Here is a 15895-nt window from a genome sequence, read left to right on the forward strand (position 1 = left end):
GACTGATAAGACTCAACAGTAAAAACCCTCGACAGCTGCGTTGGTCACTACTTAGCGGCTAAATTGACGGTGTCTGCGAACAGGAAGGAATGTCCGTCCAGGTCTGTAATTCTGCTGTGAAGTAGGACATGTGTGACCTTTAATGATCAGCGCCTTCAGCCTCGAGGTAAGAAAAAGGAAAGTCAGATGATGTAACACTTTCCTCCCTTTAAAAGCCAAACCAGATGTGCAAAACTACACCAGGAAAAAAAAAAAAAGAACCCCACCAGGCCTCATTAGTGTCGAGTGCGTATCCAGCTGAGTGGACCTTGCCCTGGACTCATCTGTGTGTACTTTTGCTGATGACACAACTTCACCCTAATAAAATGGGCAAACACACACGTGAATTTATATCGGGGCAAAGTGAGTGAGTCATTAGTTTGATTTGGCTCCGGGCGGCTTCGGGCTAAAGAGGTCACTGGACCGTCACAGATCACCAACACGTGTCCGATTCTTACGAGATAACAACGAATGGGAGGTTCAGTTAGCATCTGAGCTCTTATCGGCGCTGCACGAACGCTCCCTCTGCTTAACAAGCCATTTTGTTATCGCCAGTGTCTTTGGAGAACATTGATGCCTAATGAGTTCTCCTGCAAACATCACAGAAACAGACATTACATTTCCAAATTGTGTGCGATATATAAATATCTGAAGGTTTTCATGTGCACACGTTGCACGTTTATTAATTTAAAACCAGTGGTGATGTCTATAAACTTCTAATTTCACATATTTGTAGCTTATAAATTAGTTATTGTTGCTTGAAAACAAACAGATTAACTTAAGTGTAAATTAAATCGAAGATGTCGGCCTCCACACACCAGGGGGCGCTGTAGGAAGACAGGTGTACCTTTAGGGTACTGCTTTCTAATAAATCAAATCTTATTAAAACCATTGAAACCAATAAACTTTCAGATTCAGATTAAATTTTACTTTTTCACCACTGGCTGCAGGTCCAAATATCTTGTCATAAGCCTATTTCAGCCAAGAATGATAAAATATTTTGTCGTGTTTCCAGAATAAAAAGCAAGAAAACTCATTTTTCTAAATGGTTCCTTCAGTGTTACCTTTGTGAGAAGAACAAAATGTCAGATATTTTCCTTTAACTGATCCCAGATTCTCATTAAATCCAGTTTGTCCTCGTCCTAATCTAACTCTCATCACTGAGAAATTCCCAAAAGATAAAAAAATAAATAAAAAACGGCACAACATTTGCATACAGAAACCACAGCTGTAGTAGCAGAGGTTTAGCGTTGTTAGCATTCATCACTCCTGCAGCTGGAAGACAAAGTACCCGCTGGAATGCTAACAATGCGTGCAAGCTGTTTCAACAGTTAGCTGAAGGACTTCATCTGTAGGAATGGCAGAGATTCCTCGAATACAAACTTTAATACTGGTCAGTTTCAGAAACAGGAAACTCAGGTTTGAGCCGTGTGATGCATAATTAGCAAGACTAATAGTTTAGCCTGCAAGTGTTGATATTAAAGCATTTTTGCATGAAGAATTATCCAAAGAATTCATGATCCATTGGCAATTTATTTCATCTGTAGCCTGAAGTGTTTTTTTTAAAACCAGTAAACAAAACTGAGATAATATTTTGAATGAAAATATTCACCCCGAGCCTCGTTTAAAACGTCTTTAGCTGTTATTTGCTAATCAGACTAAAATAAAGTGTTTTAAAAACTGCAACAAGTGTCAGAAATTTAAAGTGTGTGTCTTGAAAACAAATATATGTATTTTAAAGGGATACATATGTTTTAAAGTGTATTTTGGCTAATCCGTGCTTATGTACGAGCAGTACAACACTGCAGTTCTACTAACAGCCACTAGAGGCTATTAACTCATCTGTTTAAATTATAAAACAACGACACACTAACAAGATATCTGTAGCAACCTAAAAAGATTAAACTATGCGAAAGGAGTATTCTCACTTGTTATATCTAAGTTGAATTAGCTAATGTTAGCTGAACAATGATTGCCAGAGACTGCAGTTCCACTAACAGCCACCAGAGGCTTTAAATATTAATACACGAAGCAGTTTTTTTCTTTGTAGCTAATCTCTATATTCACAACAACTTTAGGGGTGTTAGTGAAGAAACGACGGGCAAAGACGAAGTATTTTCACACGCTATGTCTAAGCTGAATTAGCTAATGTTAGCTGATCAACGATTGTATATACTGCAGTTCCACTAATGGCCACTAGAGGCCGACTCCTAAAGTGAGTCCACCCCTTAGAACTCCATGTTTATAACCTAACCTACAATAATATTTCTCTTCAGGAAACTTAGGGGTGACATCATGGTGCGTTCACATCGCTTTTTACAACAACTAAAGCTGAAACCATTACATGTTTCGCAGCCTTCTGAAGAGTTAAACCATGCACAAGATAACCCTGATACACAACAGGACCATAAATCACTCTCGTAGGAGCTGTGAGGCTGGCACCGCTTCATTGATACTGAATGTGTCGGTAGAACAAGACAAATCACAGACCATGGAGGCTTTCTGCCGTCTGAGCTTCATCTGGAAGGATAAGGCGAGCTCGGCCTTAAACACTTGCAGGATGCAGCTTTATCATTTTTAACCAGCCGCTTACAGCCTCTGACATCACCACAAACAATAAAAGTTCACAAGGGTTCGACAAAGTCCGCACATCTGTCCGATGGTGCCCAGCCGCTAGCGCTTTAGCCAAAACATGATCTCGTCTCACAAAACCTTCCTCATTCCACAGGAAACTCGAGTCGGTTCTCACAAGGATAAGAGTTCAACAGAGACGTTCCCTGACCCAGATTCACCGACATCGATCCCAGCTTCAACTTACAAAAAACAAAACAAACAAACAAAAAAAACCAACGACCAATCAAAGAGCAGCAGGAAAAAGTTAGTCAGAAATTAAATGTGAGATGTGAAAAAAAATAAAATAAAAAAATCTGTGTCTTTTTCTATTCTGGAAATAACAACTAAACCATTGTTTTCTACATAAAATAATAAAATAAATAAATAATAAAAAAAAACAAAATATGTTTTTCAGGCCAAGGACCCTCAAAACTCCATGTTCTATATTAACCTCAACCCAGTACTATTTACAAATATACAGTATTATTATCATTTTGCATTCAATATTAAGATATTCAAATTATACACAGGTTCAAATATTCATTTTTTTTATATTTATTAAAGAAATTTAAATTTGTGTGAATTTTTTTTTAAAAAGTATAAAAAATATCCAATCAACCAAATATTTTGCGACCCCCTTGCAGTTCCTCTGCGACCCCCTAGGGGGACACCCTGTTGAAGATGCTCTACACCAGATAAGATATTTATTCGGATTGAAGGATCAACTTCCAAAAAAACAGCAATTAATCAAAGATGAGAAATAAAACAATACTGTGGAAATAGCAACTTAACGTGTAGTTTTCTACATAAAAACTGATATTTTATCAAATATTTATTAGTCTTTGTTGCTCACACATGAAGATTTTCTCCTCATCTTTCTCTCATGTCACTGTGAATTTATCATCTTATCATTGTATGTGGACAAAAGGAGCAACCCGACTAATGTCATCATGAACTCTTCTTACATTTTGTTGACAGTGTAATTTAACAGGCGGATTCATTTGGAGGCTAACGAGGTCCTTCAGTCAAAAGGTGAGTCTAATAAATTAGAAACCACGACAAGGAAACTCGTCTGCGTTGATATTTATACCATATCTGTTCTCCAAACAAAGATGTGTGACGGTTAACGGATGTAAACAGCAGGATGTGAGAGGCGTGACGTCCAGCTGAGGCGCTAGTGTGTTTACTCTGACACAGACGCAAAACACACAAAAACTGGAGCTGTGGCAAAAGTCACAGGAGATTCATTTCATGCTTGACACCTCGGAAACTCACTAATGTTTTAAACCTTAACGTCAGGAAGTTTGTGAAAAACAGGAAGCATCGAGTCAAAGTTCAAATCTATGACTCAGCTCTTATCTGAGGAGGCTGATACTGAAAAGTGTGCAACTCAGATCAAGCAACACACTCAGAGAAGGAGACGATGACACATGGAAAAGAGAACGTCTATTTTTCTGCCTCCGGGTGCCTCTTCTAGTGAAATCCCTCCTCCTCTGCCTCCCAGAGCGTCCCAAAGGTTCAAAATACAAACCCCCGCAACACACAAACACACACACGGAGCAACACAAACTTTCCAGACGTGCTCGGTCATACTGACCGATCACCGGGAACAACCCACACCGTTTCCCCCACTGACCCTCCAGATGTTACACAATGACTTCACCAGGCCGGATTTTACAGCTACAAGAATGAGAAGAAGTCTGGCTTTTAATCTGTACACACTCCACAAAAGAACCAACAACTTCATCCTCTGAGCCACAGACTTCTATTATCGTCCAAAATGCTCTTTATTCTGACTCCTTCTCGCAAACGTGTATCGATCCGCAGCTAAAAATAGTCCCTGATAACCCGGCCTGAGTATTGTTTGTCGTAAAGCTGTACTTTCACAAAAAAAACAAAAAAATAAAATCAATCAGTCAGGTGAGAAAAGTTACAGAGAGCGATAATAAAGTCATCCCTGCATGCAAAAATACTTTAAATATTTAATTTAATTGAATTATTATTATAAAATAGTGTAAAAACTGTAGAAACCGGTGTAAGACTGTGATAAACCTTAATTTAGACACAGAAACAAAATTCTGCAAACTATCAACCAACGAGACGTAGAAGAGGAAACACATTCTGGACAAATGTACAGCTGCTGTGGTTTAAATTATACATCTGCAACATCACTGGGAATCAACGAAGCATGTTAGAAATATGGTGAAACATATTAATAAAACTGAGACCTGACCTTTAGTTTGGTTTGCATTTTTCATTTCTCCATTTCTCTTTATTTGGGATGAGTAGGACCTAAAAAACTAAGCATCATCTTTGAACATAACGTCCTCGTGTGTGGACATGTGTGGGATTATTTCACTCAAAGTCACCAACATGTGAAAAAATGTTCATTCTCGTGTCTGAACACTGCTGTGAAAAAGCAGAATTGCAAATAATGAAGTGCCAATGTCTTCAATTGATGCCAGAAAACCTCCAACTTAACGTCCCCATATGAGGACGCAGGGTCTCAGAAGGTTAATAAACTAAAAAAAGGGGGACTGAATATTTAATTTAACATAAGTAGGAGTTTAGAAAATCCTCTGAATATCAAAATTCAAAAATTGCTGTTTTTTTATTTGTTAGAGGAAGAAAATAAAAGGTTAGTAGACACATTTCACAAAGTGACCGAAATGTATGCGCAACAAGATGAATGCAAAAAAGCCTTTAACTCTTATTAGGTTTTGTTTTTCAGTTTCTAGTATAAATTCTCAAAAGAAAGTCTGTTATTAGCATTTATAGTGCGTTTTATAGTTTATAATTACATCTATTACGACCTCGGACAAAATATTGACGAGACAGTATTAAAATCAACATTAAAATCCAATGCACAGGTCCGTCTCTGCTCTTCTGTACAAGAGCTTGTTAAAAACTAGGTCAACACAAACGCATGAATAAGTTTTTCCGTCTCTACACTGACCACTACACTCACACCTCTCACAGCTGAACTCCTTCACCCCTTTTTTCATCCTCGCACATTTCGACAAGCTGTAACCGGCAGAAGATTTCAGGCGCTAGGCTCATCTAAAGATCACTTGATCTTTGTTGTGTTTCTTTTGTGCGTGTGGAGGCTGCGGGGTAAAAATCTGGGTCAGTGCCGACAACCCCACCGTGAGCACGCTAATCCTGGAGAGATGGCAAACACTCGGGGGAAACTTGTTTGGGCGCGCCACTGGTCTTAATTCCTGGAGTTTTTCTTTTCTGAGACGCACACGCTTCGATTGTGAAGTCGCACACCGACGCACACACATTGAACTTTGCAAGGATGAACAGGCTTGTTCCAGTGGAAAGGTTAGCGTAGGGAAAACAGAGGAGTGCAAATATTTGGGGGGTTAATTCTCTCTGTTCTGTGTTTTAGCGTCTTCGTCATCTGCGACTGAGATCGATTCTCTCTGGAGTCAGAGTTTCATTTAAATCAAGTTTATGCTCCCGGACCCAAACCATCATGGCACAAATTGGTGGATCCACTCCTGACTACTCCATGAAGTTAACAAGCAAATAAAATATGGTGTAAACGTTTTAATCGCTGGTGGCCGCCCATCTAAAACGACCGGCATACGAGATTTATGTGCTAACTAAATATTCAACTTCATTTCCAAACAAAGATAAGCTCCATGCTGCTCTTTGCAGCCTGTCCACACCCTGAAATCATAGCCACATCTTGGGAGCAATAAATAAGGTCCTTGTACACTCACATTGGAGTCACCAACATCTGTAGCCGGGTGTAGCCGGTTTGGATTTCATTACAGGGTGGAGGAAAATATAGCTCTGCATACAGCCAATCAGGGCAATGAACTGTGTGACGAACGCTTCTTGACAAATGTCCAAATTGCTGAAAAATGTTCATCCTTCAAAGGGATTTCGCCCATTTTTGTCCTTCATGTCCATGTGTGCACCATCTGCAGGGCACTGTCACTTTAAAAAAAAGCTCAAAAAAACTCCAGTTAAAGGAAACATTTAAAAGAGATAAAACTAAATTTGACAAACATTTAGGTTTAATATCTCTTTATTTGGGATGAGTAGGACCTAAGAAATATAAAAACCAAGCATCATCTTTGAATAGGAAGTAGTTTTTGTACAACAAATGATGTCCTCATGTGTGGACACAGGGAATATTTCACTCAATATTATAATAAAAACACCAGTATGCAACAAAATACAAAAATGTTCATTTTCATGTTTGAACATTGCTGTGCAAAGCGAGTACTTGCTAACTAGCGAAGTTATAGCTCATTGCTATTGATAGAATTTGTGAGTTATATTAAACTAGAAAAGTTAATAATCATAAATAAACAAGTTTCAACCATAAAATGTGATGAGGTTTTGAACATTGTCCACTTTTGTTACGTGATCGGCTGCAGAATGAATCCACTGAAACACCCGCTAACATGTTGCATCTAGTTATGAGGATAAAAATTTAAATGAAGTACAACAAGAAGCTGCATCAAACCTAAAAAACTTAACGTCCCCATATGAGGACGCCGGGTCTCAGGAGGTTAAGTATCAAAACTGTATGGGTCATGCTAACTTTGCTAACTTCTGCATCAGAGTTCAGCAACTCTTAATAAGCGTCTGCAGAATCTTTATTCTCGATTTAATTCATATTAAAGCAATAAAATATTAAAAATAAGCCGCTTTAATCTGCGACTTCTTTGCAACCTCTGGCTAAAGGTGCGAGCTAGCTAGATTAGCTTGAATCGGACAGTAAGAGCTGAACAAGAAGAGGCCTAAAACTTAAGTTCTTAAAATCTACTACTACTAATGTCTAGAGGAGACCCCAAAGAGTTGATTTCTGGGTAAACTTCATCAACAAATCGTAGAAACAGATTCAAACATTTGCTTTAAAGAAGAATCTACGGCTAAAACTGCACGAAGAAAGAGCTGGAAAGCAAAAGAGGTCACGCACTCAGAAAGGAGGAGGAGGAGAAAAGGTTGAGCTGCAGAGACTTTTCTGGCATTTTGGACAGGAGTCGACTCGTCCCGACTCTCGTCTCACCCGGGGGGAGTCACGGATGAAGGGGGGAGGGGGGGGGGGGGTGAAGAGGCTTGTGTCTTTAACTGTGTCTGGATCGGTTATGAGCTACAGGGAGCACCCCATTAAAAGCCGAGGGGTCTGTTTAATAAGCAGTTTAGAGGCTTTACGCACTTTGATGTTTAATACCTAAAGAAATACTGGAGCTCATGCAGAAACTAAATCCACTCAAATTCTGTCGATTCTACACATTTAGAGGCTGTAATTTAAAGTCGGCTGAAAATAGCAGAAATAAAGACGGGAGTTGTCATGTAGCTGCATCTCGACGAGCAGCAAGAAAAAAACGTAAAGTACAGTGTGAGTACAAACTACTCGGACGGATTTTAAACCCACGCACAAAAAAAAAAAAGTTTTAACCTTTTATGGTGCCAGAAGCAAAGAGAGATATAGAAAGAAGAGAGGAAAAGAAAAAGGCAGACAGCTAGACGGGTAAATTTAGCTTTGCCTCAGAGAACCGAGGCTCCTGTGGATTTTCCATAATGATCCCTCACACGCTGATTACTACCTTTGCCTTCGCTCTCGAATGGCCGCCGAGCCGCCTGCAGCACGGGGGAGAAGAAGTCCGCTTTCAGAGCTGAGAGGAAAGTTGCATCAGATTTGGCAACGAGGACAAAATGTGTCCTCCGCGTCCATGTGTTCACCATCTGGAGGTCGGTGACACCTCAGAAAGACAACAAAAAAAAATGTCTTTGCAGATGTGAGTGCGGAGGACTCTTGGAGATTATGTTAAATTTGACACATTTTTCCACTTTCGACTGAGGATACGGTTCATGCTAACCTTGAACTTGATGACTCTCTGCAGAGATCCACAAAGAGAAGCACGCTCAAAACGTCAAAAAAGGAACTTTAATGACCGTCAGCAAAGTCTTTAGTTTATATCGCAGCAATAAAATGTTAAAACGAGGCCATATAATTCACATCTTTAGCGAAATCCATGAACACGCACCTCTGGCTAAAGGTGCGAGCTAGCTAAGCTAGCTTGAATCACGACCAGAGAGTAAAAGCTGAACAAGAAGAGACTTAAACGTTTAACTACATTCTAAAAGATTCAAAAGAAGTCTTAAGACATTAGCTCTTTTACATAGAAACTGAATTAGCGCCTTGCACCAACGATTAGATCGGACCGACAGACTTTTTTTTGTAGAACGTAGCGGCTCCGGACTCAAACTCCTACAAGACGTCTTCTTTCAAAACCAAAGCAGAAACTGCAGAAAGTTAACAATGACCAGACAGAATAATAATAGTAGGTGGATTAGTTTCTTTAACCAACTACACTTCTCTGCTTTGGTTAATTTACAACACAGCAGGTTACTTCCTTAATCTGCAACTTTTTTGCTTCCTCCCAAATGTGACAAAACTACCGTCTTTTCTTTACTGTACTTTACAGTGGAGACTGTGAGTGTGACAAAACCAGACGCAGACACTGAAATCGACGGATTATTGCAGTAAATATCGCGCGGACTAGTTCGCAGAAGCGTCTGTCTGAGCTGTTAATCTACTACCACTATTTTATTGCACTTCTTTGCATTTTCATTTAAAGATACGCCTCCCGCTCACAAGGCCCTAAAAAAAAAAAAAAAGATTCTCAAACGAGCCTCAACGTCCAGGTCAGAATATTTCCAACATAAAAATTGTTAGGAAGTTGTGAGTATCTTAATCCTAAAACAGGAAGTGTGTGTATTCTTAGCACAACCTGATGTTCAGGGACCACACCTGCAGTAATAACACGATGTGCGTCATTAAATCCTTCAGCTGAGACTGAAGTTACGGACAGATAAAGAGATAACGAGAGGCAGGTCACGTTAGAAAAGGCAGACCGGTTGTAACGCAACCTTTAAGTTCTTCTAAGGGTAAAAATGCTAAGAGGGAGCGTGTCCCGTTCGTCCTGCATGACCGTCGCCTCCTGCACACTGACACTCATGTTACAGAGGACACATGGACCATTCAGGGACGGAGACGGAGACAGAGCGAGGCCACCAGCGAGCAGGATGCCCTGCCCCGACGGAGAACAGGCTCCGCACTGTGAGCAAGATGTTCGGTCCTCAGAGAGTCTTTCAACGAAATCGACTCGAGGCCGAGAGCTGTCAGAGTCCTCGTCCAAGTGTTATTAGCAAATCACAGTAATGACGAAGAAAGAAAATGACACGGGCAGCTGGTTTTTTGATCCGCAGACGAGTATTTCTTCTGCAGGTGTGCCGCGTTATGTAAGCAGACATGTACTTGGAAAGGCCCCGAGCATGTGCAAGAGCAAATTTACTCCCTGGATGTCGCTCCTGATCTCAAGTGCAGCGAGTACAGCATGTGCTCGGGCGGCATTTGCACTTTAGAAAGACGCAAGTTTGTGCAAGTGAATGAAAAGGAATGTGAGTCTAAGGTAGATTTGATTTTTTTCTGATTGATATCCAGGGTTCCTACACATTTACAGACTTTTCAGATCTAATTTGTGGCATTTTGGGTAAATGGTCGTGTATCATGTAAATAAATCATGGTTAGTTTTCATTAATCTGAATATTAGAAGATTAAAGCTAATGTAGCTCATATAAATAAGTTAAAAAGAACAAATCCAGATAAATTTAGTGCACGTTTCTTTATTGTATGTTGCAGATGAATCATCATCCATCTATGATCATCTATAAAGCCGACTGTGCTGCCTAGCGCCTTAAAAAACTCCATTTAATTTACTTTTTTAGATATTCATAATGTTATGTTTTATAAAATTGGACACGTGAATGTTTTTCCATTTATTTTCCAAACATTTCCAGACCCTGAATATCTGATCCGAGTTTCATTTTTCATCTCGTATAAAACTTGACCTCTACCTTAATTTGAAGCCGCATCTGATTCTGAGACCTCACAAACGCTTTCAGGTGTATAGACTGTGTGAAAAGCCTGAACATATAATTTGACAACGGGCCCCTGGGAACAGACTTGTAATTGTCCTACATAAAATGAAGACTCTCAGGCTGAAAGAGAGCTCAGTTTTTGTGTCATTTATTGTGTATTCGTGTCCATTTGCAGCCGTTTCTCCGTGCACTAATGCTCCTTTTATCACCACGTTTTATCCTTTTGTGTCTTGTTACGGTTTTGTATCTACTGAGCATCACTTTGTGTGTCTCTTTTTGGTTGGTTGCACCAGTCTTGTACCTGGTGGGTTCATTAATTCGTCCTTTCAAACCCCGAAGATGTGAAACCATCAAAGAAAAAAAAGGGATTACACATAAAAGTAAGACAAGTGCAGCGTTTCCTGTGCAGGCTAAGACTTCACAGACGTTGTATGAAATCTTTGCATCTTTCAGTTCACGGTTTTGGTTTTCAGGGCACCGTGTTTTTTTACTGCCGTGGTTTGGTTTCAGACCTAAACTAAATAAAAAAAAAAACAAAACAAAACCTTTTTGCTCAACACCAAATGCATGAAGAGACACAGTTAGCAGCTAGCTGGTTAGCTAGCTTAGTTCAGCATTAGAAATAGACCAAAGATGGAGCAAAGATTTGGCAACTAGAAAACAAAGCAAAAGTTTTCTGGACTCAAAAAAACAAACAAAAAAAAGAGTTCAGCTGCGTGTAAATAACAGAAATAATTCTTAAACCAATGAGTGCAACCAGTTCCTTCAACAAAATCGGAGCCAACAGAGAAAGACGTTACTAGAAAGTGATGTAGACTGAAAACGGAGTAAAAATCAATCATGTTGTAGATCAACCACAACCAGAAAAGTAAAATATTCCTAATAACAATGCATCTCATACCAGTATGGATCTATATTTTATAGGGATTCAACGTTTTTCCAGATAATAATTAGTACTAAGTTAAAATATAATGGATTTGTGTCAATGTGTATTTAAATAAATTTAAATTTGTGGTAGAAAATTAAAAAAAATATATATAAAAAAATGTCGAATCAACCAAATATTTTGGGACCCCTCCTGCAGTACCTCTGCGGACGCACTAGGGGCTGCTGTTGAAGGCCTATGTTTTAAATATATATATATATATATATATATATATGAAGTGATTCAGAAGAGAGGGTTGAGTGATTGACTTCACCTCCTCTATCTTTTTTTAATTCCACAAAAATAATTCACATACCGTAACAGAAAAGCCTGAAATATCAGTTGTTACTGCAGTTGAGCGGAGATGAAAAGAACAATCACGCCTCCGAGTTCTTGCTGATCAAGTGTTCAATCTGCAGAACCTGAGAAACTTGATTAGAGCGCGGATGGGAGGGTTTGAGGATGAGACGGTTTTTACGCCGTCGTGAGGAATCCCTGCGCAAACGTCAACAAAAAAAAAAAAAAAAACCCCCCGGGAGGAGAAAGTGAGAGTGAGAGTTGACCCCACGACCGGCGGGAAGGAACAAAGACCTTCCAGTCTCAAGCTGCCTGAGATCCAAACACTACAGGCTTGTTGGTTTTTTACATTCACCCATCCTCCGCCCCAAACACACACATACTATTCATGCCTCGCTACTATATATAGACGAGCACCCTGCTTCTTAACACAACCTGAACTTTGTGCGTCGGTTCAACATTTAACACCCGAAGAGGAACAGAGTGGCACTTTCACCTTTAAGAAACAAACTCTCTCCGTCATTAATAATGCACCGGCCACCTGTGAGGCCTGGTTATTCGCTCTATTTTAGCTCCGTGTTGGGTCTCCACCTCCAACTCCAACATTTCTTTGTAGCAACACATCGAAATACATTTGAAATGTGTCTATATATGATCATATTTATCATATTCGTGTCCCCCTGATGAATCTGAGTGAGACAGTCGGTCTCTTTTAGCTCCGTTTTTGGTCTCCACCTCCGACTCCTTAAGGGAATTGTGTGTTTTTTTTAAGCTAAATTCACCACAATTTGAACAAGAAACTTCTTGTCTTTTGTTTATTAAACTGAAACTTATTTAAACTTTGTTTAAACAATACTGTAACACAAATAAAACTGAACAGATTATTCACAAGCCTCTATTTTATCGTATTTCTATGTAACAATAGGTAGAAATGTATTTGTCTATATATATGAGCTCATTTTAAAAAGAAGTGTAACGTATTTGTGTCCATCTGTTGAATCTAAGTCTGATATCCCGTCTCTTTTAGCTCCGTTTTTGGTCTCCACCTCCAACTTCTGGGTAAGACTTTAAATCCTACGTTTTTCTTTTTTTGTTAAACATTATTCCTGAAACAGCAGCTCTCTGTCGGACTCCATCAGCTGGCATTTGACAGGAAGTGTAGCCTCGGGTCTTGTGTAAAAGACCTACATTCACAGCTTGAACTCTCTCTGAAGCCTTAACAACACACAAGTTCTTACCTGTCTGCAGGGGACTTTTTTTTGTGTGTGTGTGTGTGTTTAACTTGTTTAACTCACGCTGAGGAGACCACAACAATGTGAGGAGGATTTCTTTCTTTTTTTTGAGGCCTAAAACCATAAAGCTTCATAATGTAAAATCATGAAATTATAGACTGAAGCCTTGGCTTAAGGTTGAGGTCCTCTAAAGAGATGGAAACACTACTGTGTGTGTGTGTGTGTGCGTCGTCTCTTTCTTCCTCTGTGGTGTCTGATTTCCGTCTTGTGAGCCAGCTGGATTTTTCCTTGTAAACCCAGACGCATAAACACAACACATATGTGCACACACACACACACTTCACACACACACACACTCCTTTTGGCTCACGGCGTTGCCCAGAAACACATATGGTTGGAGGAGTCACTTCAAGTTACATAACTGACATGATTTAAATGCTCCATGCATGCACCACTCGTCTATTTCAACTATATTTTACCTTCATTTTATCATTCGATCTGTATTTAAACTCAAATGTAGAATAGAAGAGTCCGGGGGCGACGCTAGACCAGACTATCCTGCACTTTTGTGTGATTTTAGGGTCTAATTTACAAGAATTTAAGTAAAGAGTGAATAAAAACATACATAAAATAATCTAACAAATGACAAAACCTGATGCATAAAGTTTCAATTTACAGACTTAAGCTGTGTCTGAAATAAACTTCTCAAATAACTGGTGCTCTCTTGCAGAAATTAAGTTTATATTCTGCTAATCTGCAGGACAGGATTTGCTCTAGAGGAGATTCAAACTCAATAAATGCATAAAAGTTTGGTGCAATACCAAGCAATATCATCTGTTCAACTTCTAACACGTGCACTTGATATAAAAGTCTAAGTTTTAAGCTTTTAAATCACTACTATACGTGTTCTATATTAAACTCAGCCCAGTGCTATTTATAAATATACAGCATCATTATCGTCATTTCACATTCAGTGTGAAGCTATTTGAAATAACAACACGACAAAATAGATAAAATATTTGCTCGGCTTAAATTCCAGTGCCAACCTGAACATGCAAGTAGTTAATGAGCTTCCTGCAGATGCTTCACAATAAGAGAATTATTAAGGAATGAATGGTGTGTGTATACCCACTAAAACAGAAGAAGCCTCTTATTTTGAAACAAAGAAAGAAGGTAGACAAAGGTCTAAGTCACATTTGAGCAAAATAATCATATTTCTATAAACGCTATATGTTTTTCTTTTTCTTTTTTATAGGACTATGGGTCCACTAGGGGTCCGCGGACCTCTGGTTGAGAATCACTGTCTTAAACTGTGCTTCTTTCATTCTTTAACACCTATATATTTAATTTAAAAGTAAAAGAGAGTTTAATCATTTAAAGCTAAAAACAAAAACATATGTCTTAGCTCTACCGTTCATGTTAATTCATTATAAAGCAACAGATACATCAGCATGCAAATGCCGTTAGATGCACGCATTTTATTATTATTATTATTTTTTTTTTTTTTAATCTGACATTAAATTAAGTATTTTTTTGTGCAGAATCTGCATAAAAACTTAAATTGTGCTTAGTTAAAAAAGACAAAATTGTAAGTTTGCAGCCGAAAAATGTGCTGCATCCTGGACCCCAAGGCTCAAAGTTGTGAATGGAGAGCAGGGTAACAAACACAGACACACACATAGACAGACTAACAACTCAACTAACACCCCCCCACGCCCTCGTCTCCTGCCCATTAATTCCTCATCACACAGTGAGATAAAGGTAATCATTGATCCTGCTCGATCACTTACGTTGGTGTAGAGCACAGAGTCGATCTCTCCGGCCTCAGACAGTTCGCTCAGGTTCCTGTCCCAGTGCAGGAACGGTTCACTGCTGTCCAGGATCTCCATGATTTCCTCCACGCAAGACTCTCCGTGGGGCCTTGTTGTGCTGCGTTGTGTGTTGTCGTTGCTGTTTTCTCCTCGTTTCCTTTGCAAGTTAAAACACAGCGTCTAGTCTAATCTAGTCTAGTCTGCTGCAAGTCCAAGAAATAAAAAAAATGAAAAAAAAAACCTCAAACTCCAGACAGAAAGTTCCCAACAACTTGTGCGCGTGCAGGAAAAGAGATTAAAACCAACACACACACAAAAAATAACAAAAAAACAAAAAAACAAAAAGAGAATCACGTCCAGCTGGTTTAGACACGGAGGCTCACAGATGCTGAGAGTTGCTGCTGTTGTTGTTGTTGTTGATCATCTCCTCTCTGCTCCAGTCTCCACAGACTCTTTCTACTTTTCTTTCCTCCTCTTCCTCCACCCCCTCGTCGTTCCCAGGAATTTGTGTGTGTGTGTGTGTCTGTGTGTGTGTGTGGGTGGAGTCACAGAGAAATAAAAAGAGTTATAAAGACCTCAACACATGCAGGAAGTTAATCATAAAAACGTCGACTTTCTTTCTTTCTTTTTTTTTTTATCGCGACGACAGGAAATAAAAAAACGATAAAGTTCATGGAATTAAATGCAGCATATTAAATGTACTACGAGTCGATTCTCTCCGGCTTCTTTATAATAAATTAACTGCGCAGACGACTTATAATTTCCGGGGTCATATTTGAAAAATAAAATACACACATTTCAAGTTTTTATTACAAACATTGCGTATAAGATTAAGAGAGTCAACAGCTGGAATATAAATAAATAAATATAAATTTAATAAAAGAAAAGGTCTAGAATTAATATAACATTAAGAGCTAATGAATAAAAAATAAATTTAAAAATCATAAAATTAAAATATTGAAAAAATATGTTATAATTTAGATTATATTTATATAATAGTAAATTTTACAACTACTTTTACTGTTAATTAAAATAAATAACATGAATACCTATATATTATTATCATT

General features: G+C 38.8%; 1 protein-coding gene across 1 annotated transcript in view; it reads right to left on the reverse strand.

Moving 5' to 3' along the window:
- The window catches only part of creb3l2 (cAMP responsive element binding protein 3-like 2), a 30840-nt gene extending 15519 nt beyond the window's left edge, over positions 1-15321 (reverse strand). Inside the window, exon 1 of the mRNA XM_047575740.1 lies at positions 14808-15321. Within this exon, the coding sequence (XP_047431696.1) occupies positions 14808-14906 (99 nt within the window). The 5' untranslated portion in view covers positions 14907-15321. The remainder of the gene's footprint in view (positions 1-14807) is intronic.
- Positions 15322-15895: the final 574 nt, after the last annotated feature.

Source organism: Mugil cephalus, chromosome 22 (genome assembly GCF_022458985.1).
Source record: "Mugil cephalus isolate CIBA_MC_2020 chromosome 22, CIBA_Mcephalus_1.1, whole genome shotgun sequence".
Lineage (NCBI taxonomy): Eukaryota > Metazoa > Chordata > Actinopteri > Mugiliformes > Mugilidae > Mugil > Mugil cephalus.